This window comes from Rhinoderma darwinii, chromosome 1 (assembly GCF_050947455.1).
Source record: "Rhinoderma darwinii isolate aRhiDar2 chromosome 1, aRhiDar2.hap1, whole genome shotgun sequence".
Lineage (NCBI taxonomy): Eukaryota > Metazoa > Chordata > Amphibia > Anura > Rhinodermatidae > Rhinoderma > Rhinoderma darwinii.
The window spans coordinates 45,059,208-45,069,382 of record NC_134687.1 but is presented as its reverse complement, the minus strand read 5'-3'; the positions used below and the strand labels follow the sequence as shown (position 1 = coordinate 45,069,382).

Here is a 10,175-nt window from a genome sequence, read left to right as displayed (position 1 = left end):
AGAGCACACAGATGCAAAAACGCAACGCACACGGACAGATTTATGCACGTTTTTACGCACGTAAATCTGTCACGCTCATGTGAATGTAGCCTTAGATACAGGGCCCCACCAGTAAGTATCCTTGAACTAAACCTCAGAGGCAAATTTGGCATTTCTGGGACCCCAAGCAAAGTTATGTCTCAGGACTCTAATCAAGGACACCTGTATAGAGTTCCCCACACAATGCCCCCTGTATCTAGTGTCACAACCCCCTGTATGGTCCCGCACACAGTCCCCCTGCCATACATCGCCCTTGTAGACAGTGCCATGCAGTCCCCTGTAGGTAGTCCCACAAACCCACCTCGTCTCAGCAGACAGTATCATACAAGACAGGCTTAGATACAGGGCCCCAGCAGACAGTATCACACATGATAGGCTTAGATACATGGCCCAGCAGACAGTATTACACATGATAGGCTTAGATACAGGGACCCAGCAGTAAGTATACCTGTAACTAGTAACTAACATATGTTCACCCCCCCCCCCCCCAAAAAAAAAGTGTGTGAATACCTATATATGGGACAGCATATCTATAGCACTGTGACCCTATAGCTATGGATAAGATTAGATACAGTGGCTCAGCAGACAGTATCACCAGCGCTGGACCCAGGAAAGGTAAATATAAGAATTGCTTTGCTTTTGTATGTGTTACTAATTTTTTGGGTGCATTTGTGTTTTTTTACAGGTTCAGTTGTTGGACTACGTCGGAATTGAGGACTACTTTGATTACGGCTTTTTTATTCTCAATAAAATAGTTAACGAAGATTGTGTGTTTTTTTTTTATTTCATTAAAATATTTATCTATGTCTTTGTATTTTTTTTAACTTTATTACTACCGCCTTAGCAATGGCTGCTTGCTGATTGACAACGCCCATTACTAAGACGGGGCTTAATGTTAGCCGTTGAAAAGGCTAAGCCAGATTCACACGAACGTGATTTGCGTCCGTGCAGCCCGTGCCCGGGACAGTGCAGACAGTCCGTGATTTTTGTGCAGCGTTAGTCCGTTGCGTAAAACTCGCGACATGTTCTATATTACGGCGATTTTCGCGCATCGCGCACCCATTGAAGTCAATGGGTGCGTGAAAATCACGCATGCCCCACGGAAGCACTTCCGTGGGACAAGCGTTATTCGCGCAACAGCAGTAAAAGAATGAATGTAAACAGAAAAGCACCACGTGCTTTTCTGTTTACAAACATCCAAACGGAGTGTCATAATGATGGCGGCTGCGCGAAAAGCACACGCACACAGAGCTGACACGCTGCTGCCACGAGCGCAAAACGCAGCGTTTTGTGCGCGTGCAAAACGCTTGCGTTCGTCTGAATCTGGCCTAACACTAACCCCCATTATTACCCTGGTACCCACCTCCACCAGGGGTACCGGGAAGTGCCGGCTACGATCCAGTACCCGACCATCTGTAGTGATGATTGGGCACTGGCACGGCTGCAAGCCGGTATTATTAGGCAGGGAAAGGAATATAACAGTGGCCCTTCCCATCCTGGTAATGCCAGGCTTCTGGGACCGCACCATGTTTATTCCATTTAAAATAAAAATAAAATATGTGGTACCCCCCCCCCCCCCCATTTTTGATAACCAGCCAGATACAACACAGCCCAGTAATGCCAGCCGGCCCGCGCCAGTGTCCTGCCATCACTACAGATGGTCGGGTACTGGATCGTACCCAGCTCTTCCCGCTACCCCTGGTGGTGGTCTGTACCAGGTTAATAATGGGGGTTAGCGTTAGCCTCTGCAGCAGCTAACACTCAGCCCCGCCTTAGTAATGGACGCTGTTAATCAGCCAGCAGCTATTAATAAGGCGGTAGTGATAAAGTTTAAAAAAAATACAAAGACATAGAAAAAATATATTTTATTACAATTATAAACCCCTACACAACCCTCACTAACCATTTTATTGAAAATAAAAAAAGCCATAATCGAGCTAATCCTCAAATCCGAGTCCAACAACCAAACCTGTAAAAAAACAAAACAAAACACAAAAACCCATTAGTAACACATGTGGTAGGCTTAAATACGGGGCCCATGTGTGATACTGTCTGTTGGACCATGTATCTAAGCTTACCACAAGGCAGGCTTAGATACAGGACCCCAGCAGAGAGTAATCTTATACTGTATACGATTACTGTCTGCTGGGGCCCTGTTTCTAAGCCTACTATGTGGCAGGCTTAGATACAGGGCTGAGCAGAAGACAGTAATTGTATACAGTATAAGATTACTGTCTGCTGGGGTCCTGTATCTAAGCCTGCCTTGTGGTAGACAGTATCACACATGGGCCCTGCATCTAACCCATGTGTGATGTTGTCTGTTGTACCCTGTATCTAAGCCTATCACAAGGCAGGCTTGGCATTAATGATGTTACACTTAGCCAGGTTTTTGGTGCAGCGGATGTCCCGACACCATCCAGCGTCGTTACATCATGTGAGGCGCACAGCGTCGTGACGTCATGATGCGAGATGTCAGGACTTCCGCTGCGCTCGGGATGGAGGGTAAGTAAAGTGGTATTACTATAGTAACAGGGGCCCGTGTATTTTATGACATAGTCCCTAGTTACTATAGTAAATTTCTATAGACGCGGGGGCGCGGGGCGCCGCTGGGTCGCAACCACGACCGCTGCCCGTTCGCAATTGCGAACGCTGCGACCCCTGTAGCGGCAGTCGCCTGGGGATCCGGGGCACTGGGCCAAAGATCCGGAGCTCCCCTGCCAATAGCACTCTACCAATAGGGGGACCCCACAATATTTTTTTAATTATTATTATTTATTTATTTTTTAAACAATGTGTGGCCCCCCATTTTTGATAACCATATAGATACAAGAAAGCAGCAGCCTAGCATTACCAGGGTGGGAAAGGCCACAGTTTTTGGTGTTTTCCGGCCTAATAATAGCAGCCTGCGGCCACCCCAGTCGCTACAGGTTGTCGGGTACTGGATCGTACCCGCCTCCTCCGGGTACCTCTGATCGCGGTGGGTACTGGGGTAATAATGGGGGTTAGTGTTAGCATTTTCATCGACTAACAGTAAGCCCCGCCTTAGTAATGGACGCTGTCAATCAGCCATCACCACGCAGTAGTATTAACGTTAAAAAAAAAGACACAAAGAAAAATTATTTTATTGAAATTTATTGGTATAAACTGTGTGTCCATTCCAAAAAACTTTCCCTTCATCCCATCTTAACTCCATAAAGTTTCCCTTAAAATGTATGTCCAATTTGAACATCTAATAACAATGTCTATATAAATGTAATCTATATGATAAGTTGGTTTACTTTGTAAATATTTCACTTTACATTTTTTACACTGATCCTGAGTTACAACCCGTACTTTCATCGATATCTATGCTATTACCTAGCTCTTCCACTAGAGGTCGCACCTGTTTTATAATCAAGTAATCTACTGCGCAGGTCTATAGTTTAACCCTGTTCTACCACTAGAGGTCGCCTGTCGCTCGTAATGCCTGTCAATCCAACAAGCGCACGTCCTCACCATGATCCAGCTCCACCACTAGATGTCGCACCTCTCCTACACTCGCCGTCAGTCCGCTGACTGGTTTCTCTTTCTTTCACAAACATTACATTTTCCCAGAATCCCCCGGTGCTTCCGGGTCAGGGGTCGGGTGCAGCGGTTGCGTTTGTTTAGGGTGATGAGTGGAGAGGTGGTCGCTGCATAGCTCTGAAAATCATGGCCAACCTGCCGCCCGGAGATCCCAAGCTGGTGTCGCTGATCGTCAATCACCTCAAGAGCCAGGGCCTCTTCGATCAGTTCCGTAGAGACTGCCTGGCTGATGTAGACACTAAGGTGAGGAGGAGGAGGAGGAGGAGGAGGTGTGGGGGGCGGCGCGATGCGTGATTATTGTGGAGGTCCCGATACAAGATATTATTAACGGTTTCCTTCCCAGAAGGTGTGTGGGGTCTTATATTGCCACTCTACTGTACAGGGTGACTAGGTCGTCATGGTGACTGTATAGCGCTCAGTGTCAGGCGGCTGCGCTACAGGAGTCCCATTGTTGGTTATTGTGGATCAGGTGTAGGATCTCATGGAGACATTGCACGGCTTTTCCCCACCAACATAGGACCCCAATATAGGACATGCAGCGGACTCCCGCCGCCTGAAAACTCACGCATGTGTGAACGACCCCATTGAAAAAAATGGGTCCGTGTGCTGCGCGTGGTTTCCCTGAGCAGCACACAGATGTTAGTCACGTTCGTGTGAATGGGCCCTTAGCCAGACATGCGTTTTATTTCTGAAGGAGATTAGTGGCTGCTGGACACTTGTGATGCTGCTTATTTCTAGAGATTGATAGCATAGGGTTCATGTGAATTGACATATGGTCACGTAGTAATAATATAGTGTGTATGGAACTTTAGTTACTGGAAAAATAGGTGTTCTCTGCATCACATTTTGAGTGTTCCTTTTGCGTCTCATATGGGAGATCTGTTATTCCTGGTGTCTTTTTAGATCATAAGGAGGATGGATGTGCGGCTCGAGGTAAAGGGAAATCATTCCCACCATAGGAGGTGATGGCATCGCCAGGATAGACCATCACTTACTGATGGGCAGGGATTTAAATACCTGCCCCCCAGGATCCTTAATGGAGGCCCCTGTCCTATTATGGGCAGCATGTTCCAGCTACGGGTCAGTACTCCTAGTAGCCAAAGGGCCACAAAAAAATAGCTGAAAGAATTCACAGGACTCCTAGTTATTGGTCCACTGTACTCATGAGCGTTCCCGCATTCGCTTCTATGGGAGTTACAGAAACAGCGTAGCTCAGCTGTTTACTTACTCCCGGCCACCTAGTAATTCAGAGACTGAGCTGCGGCAGAAGATAGGACGGAAGTCAGGGGGCTCAGCTCCAGAGAGAGGTGCAGGTCCAAAAGGCAGGACCGGCATCTATCGGACATTTATCCTGTTTATATGCCATAAATGTCCGAGATGGGGTAAACTCCTTTGAGGATCAGCGCGGCCTGGAACTGTCATGTGGCTGTATACTCTATATACATAGATTTGTGTAACGTGGGAATGGCGTTTGACTGAGTGTTATTTCCTTTCCTTTGCAGCCTGCATACCAAAATCTGAGGCAACGGGTTGACAATTTTGTGTCCAACCACTTGGCAAGCCACACGTGGAGTCCTCATCTGAACAAGAACCAACTGAGGAATAACATCAGGCAGCAGGTGCTCAAGTGGGTATAAAGCGGAAGTCCGGTGATCTGTTGGGTATCAGGACTTCTGGAAGGAGTGCTTTGTATAGGGGTTGTCTAATTTAGTGGGGTATATGAAAATGTATTTTCTAGAGAATACTCATGTAATAGAGGGGGTTCCTCCGTTCAGGGTCCTCATCTCTTGACCAAAGAGCGTCTCTCGTTCTGGAGGGCCTGTCTTGTCCTGCATTACATGGACGACACATTGATATGAATGGGCACTGTGTAATTCTTAATTTCCCTTGTGGTGGCGCTGCAGGGAAATTAAACACTGCAAGACTTCTCTATAGATTATAGATGGTCGCTGGGGGTGCTTGCAAGGGAGACACTTCGATCAGCTTACTATCAAGGGACCCTTCTACCAAGTAGGGATTGTCCTAAGCGGAGAACCCCTTTAATGTCTGTCTGCCTCAATCCACCCCATTCACTTGCATATTTAGGAGAGCAGTGACTACCACCCTCCATTCGGTGCCACTGTTCTCCACAGGGAATCCTAATATTTCGTAGGTGATCTCCGACTTGTTCAAAGGCTATGTGAACCTTTGAAGACTTTCTTTTAATTTAAAAAAATCTATACTTTTTTGGATACGATTCTATGTATCCTGTATACAGAGCAGCCGTGTCTGGTGCTGAAACCTGAATCTGTCAGGTCAGAGGGACTGACGGCCTCGGTGACAGCGGGTCCTGAATGTCCCTGACACAAAGGGTCCACATGTTATCGATTACATCGACGTTCCTTATTTTACTACTGCAGAAACAGCCGGTTCCCTTGCTAGTAATTTCGCTGTACTGTGATGTTTTGGGGAAGTAATCCGGTATGGGATCCGGTATGAGGGCGTAACCTCATCTTCCTCAGAGAGGCTCATCACCATTTTGATATTGTGAAGGTGGATAAATCGATTTATTGAGTTGTTTTTTTTGTTGTTTTTTTTTTACTGTCCCTAGGTCTGGAATGCTTGAGTCTGGAATTGACCGCATTATATCACAAGTTGTCGACCCAAAGATAAATCACACTTTCAGACCTCAAGTGGAGAAAGTTGTACAAGATTTTTTGGCCACGCTAAACAACAAGGAAGATGCAAATGCGAATCACGAACAAGCTGAAGAAAAATCGGAGTCCTCTCTGTCTGTCACTGGTACTCAAGATTTATTATTTACACAACATCATTCAGTGTGATGTGGCTTAAAGGGCCTGTACCAGAGTGAAAAAATGATCCCCTATCCAGAAGATTGGGGATCATTTTGGGATTGCTGGGACTCCCATCAATCGTGAGAACGGGGGTCATGAACCGCTTGATTTTACTGCATTCTAAGCCTTGTGGAATGACTAAAACAGCCAATCAGCGCTTGGTTATTTCTGTCATTATTTTAGACAATGATTGGAACAGCAGGCAAGTGCTCGACCGTTGCGTCATTCAAGATCCTCGCTTCGGGGGTGCGTTGAGCAGGAACGGGGCTTTGGGACCCCTGTTCTTGCAATCGGTGGGGCACCAAGCGATTTTAGATAATTTTGACCACCTCTGTGGATAGGTGATAATTGTTGATTCTGGGTATGCCCCTTTTATGTTATGTTCACACGCTGTGTTTTCAGCAGTTTTTCGGGGGCGTAAACGCCTTGAAAAAACGGAAGCTGAATGCCTGAAAAAATGGAAGCTGAATGCCTGAAAAAATTTGTCCATTGATTTCAATGGTAAAAATGGCATTTCGTTCAGACAGTGTTTTGTTTTTTTTACGCGGCCATTTGAAAGAACGGCGCGTTAAATGAAGCGCATGTCACTTCCTGAGATGTTTTTGGTGCTGTTTTTCATTGTCAATAGAAAAACCCCTCCAAAAAACGCATCAAAAATCATTTGATGCTTTAAAAATGGCTGAAAATCAGAGGTTTGTTTCCCTTGAAAACCACTCCGTATTTTACAGCCGTCTTTACTTTAGCGCGTGAAAGTAAAGTGTTTTCCTGGGTGCGGTGGCCCTTTTATTGCAATGGATGTATTAATAAATGGCGCCTCCAGCAGTAATGTTGCTCCAAGTCCTTCAGAGTAATAGTTGCAGACGCTCACACCCCTGGTTAATGAAGGGAAAGCTACTGTGACTCCCATAAGCCTAAATAGACAGATGGAAAGGTGTTATCCTGACCAGACAACCCCTTAAAACAAATCCTAGACTATTGCTTTCGTTTCATGAGGCAGAGGCGCTTTGCATACTTTGAGCTGTGCAACTTTTTCCTGCTAGAATCCCCCTCCCGCAGACGTAAATGCTCCCCATCCACTATCGCTAAAGGGCGACTCGGTTGCATCCCTGTGGATGAAGCCATTGCCCAGTCCAGGCCTCAAAATATATATATTTGTATTGGTTCCCAATCTGGCAGGGGTTTCCCTGACTATTTATTTTTGCTTGTTTTTCTTCTGCAAGTGAACAATGGTTGAAGATGTAAACTGTAAGACACACACAACATCTTTACTTTTTCCGCGGCGCACGTCTCATTTCTAGGTGAATTCCTATTTGTTATCTTATTAGAATATTTTTGCTGCCTATGTTTGCAGTAGTTTATTTTATAAATGGAGTAGCATTTCTTTAATCCGACATTGTATTTGTTGGGTTATCAGATAATTGAGATGTCCGGGTGTCATAGAAAATTATGTGACGGTGACTTGAAAGGATTGAGATACCAATTGAATAGTATAAGTGCTTATCTGTGCTCAGTTGTCCGGTCCTGGTCTCACAATTCTGACTGTTTTTTACCGTTCTGTACCAGAACCAACCATTTTATTGTACTTTTAGGACTGTTTTGTATGAATTGTTTGTTCTCTTCTTTTCCGAAGGATCTGCATCTATGGTTGGACCCAGCACCAGTGTTGCTAATGATGCAATGTCTATTTTGGAGACCATAAGTTCGTTGAATCAAGAAGCTACGGCTGCCTGGGCCTTGTCAGAGAATCCGAACCCTAAGAATGCCGACAAGGTGTCCAGAAAGCCACTTCCACAGCAGAGCATTGATGTCTCTACAGAAGAGCCACTGGAGATTGACAAGTCCACGTCTGAAGCCTCAAGTGAAAGTGCGGAGCCACTCATCAAGGAAGAAGATATAAATGACATTTCACTTCCCACTGAGGACATTAAAAATTCAGTCAATGAAGCAATTAACTCCACTCCAAACAAAGACGCTGCAAATGACATTGACGAACAGAGACCTAAATCTGCTGAGAGACTGGAGAAGAAAATCGAGGTCAGTGAGAAATCAGACCGGAAGGAGGAGAAGAAAGAAATCAGGACAGAAAAAAGAAATGAACACGTGAAGAGGAGCGATGACAGCACACGGCTGAAGGAAGAGAAATCCGGGAAGGAGAAGGAAAGTGACATGGAACCGGCTAAACTCTGTAATGCCGAAAAGAGTAGCGGCAAGCCGAAGGCTGCGGACTCTATAAAGGAAGGTAGGCGATCACCATTTCACCATTTGCTTTTTGGCAGTCGGAATAGCGTAGTGTGCTGAACTATTTTATTTAGGTAAAACAAAGAATAAAACGTATCATAAAGGATCCGTCCTATACATTATGGAACTGGAAAACGCACAGCACTATTCAATGATTTTTTACTAGCATGGCCTTGCAGTGAAAAATGATGCAACCGTTTAAATTATTTGCAAGTCCCTATAATAAAGAAAGGCGATGTTTCTTGCTATTTTCAGTTCTTTGCATAGTTTTGGCTTCTTTTGCCCAGCGCAGTCTCTCCTTTTAAGAGTTGAATGAAACAAGTCGCATTAGATTGCTGTATGTTATTTCTAGACTATACGCGTGCTGCATATTAGACTGCTGCTATGGCTCACGGGAAGCAATATTCCTTCCCCTTTCTGCAAAGGGTAGGCTTGAATCGGGCTCCTTTCTCTCCTTCGTACTGAGATCTCTATAGCAATGGGAATCATGTTCCACTTGAAAAATTGTTCCGATTGCACATGCTTTCCCTCTTCTGACACGAGTAAAGTTGTTATCCATAGAATATGACGATAATGTGTGATCTGTGGGGGTCCGACCACTGGGACTGGGATAAACGAATGCAGCAAATAATTGCCTGACCGCAGATACTGTGCAAAGTTTTTGTTACAACTTACAATTATCTGTCGGGTCATCTTCGTTTTCCATCTTTCAAGTGGTTTCTCTCGCTGTGCTGTATTACAAATCTTCTGTCATTTTGCAGAATGTGCCTTACCTGATTCTGATGTGGATGCTTTTTCGGACGTGACGGTCAGCTCTGTGCACACCAGTGACTTATCCTCATTTGAAGAAGACAGTGATGAAGAAGATACTGTGTCTGACAGTACAGAAGAGGGAGAAATTACTTCCGATGGTAATTTTCACAGTTTGAAGTGTTAGCCGTCATCTGTTGTGATGTCTTTGTTTGTCAGCTGTGCGGTGTTTCGGTAAAATTTTCCTTATTTTGCCGAGCATTCACTTCTGTTCTCTCGTGTCTTCATGGCAATATTATAGGTAGGGGTGCATACACATGCTTAAAGAGGCTGTCTCATAACATCAGCGGATCACCGTGGGTTTAGCTTGGCTTGTAGGTGGAAGATGCTGTGATCTGCTGGTTACCCCTGCAGCCGCCACTAGGGGGAAAACGTAGCATTACTTGTGACCATTCAAGTCTGTCACAGCGAGAGCCGCCGCTTGGTGGCGTCTCTCCGCTCTGGCTCATAGAGGGGTGTCCCGAGGAGCAGATGCTATAATATTGGATATGGACCTGGTTTGTCCTGTCACCGCCTTTTAATGCTGTCTGTATGGTGGCACATAATTGCACTTTCCAAAAGGTCTTACAAAGCAGCAAACCTTTTAACAAATCTGATCCGGCAAGACCTCCTAAACCAAACCATTGTTATAAGGAAAATCTGAGGTTTATTCACGTTAGACAGAAATTCACATTGGTGGCCCTTGAGCGG

The 10,175-nt window shown here is 45.3% G+C and overlaps 1 protein-coding gene across 1 annotated transcript in view; it reads left to right on the top strand.

The window, feature by feature from the left end:
• Window positions 1–3,541: 3,541 nt before the first annotated feature.
• The window catches only part of BOD1L1 (biorientation of chromosomes in cell division 1 like 1), a 43,919-nt gene continuing 37,285 nt past the window's right edge, over window positions 3,542–10,175 (top strand). Inside the window, exons 1-5 of the mRNA XM_075858209.1 lie at window positions 3,542–3,846; window positions 5,106–5,230; window positions 6,194–6,384; window positions 8,068–8,676; window positions 9,437–9,586. Coding sequence (XP_075714324.1) covers window positions 3,730–3,846; window positions 5,106–5,230; window positions 6,194–6,384; window positions 8,068–8,676; window positions 9,437–9,586 — 1,192 coding nt within the window. The 5' untranslated portion in view covers window positions 3,542–3,729. The remainder of the gene's footprint in view (window positions 3,847–5,105; window positions 5,231–6,193; window positions 6,385–8,067; window positions 8,677–9,436; window positions 9,587–10,175) is intronic.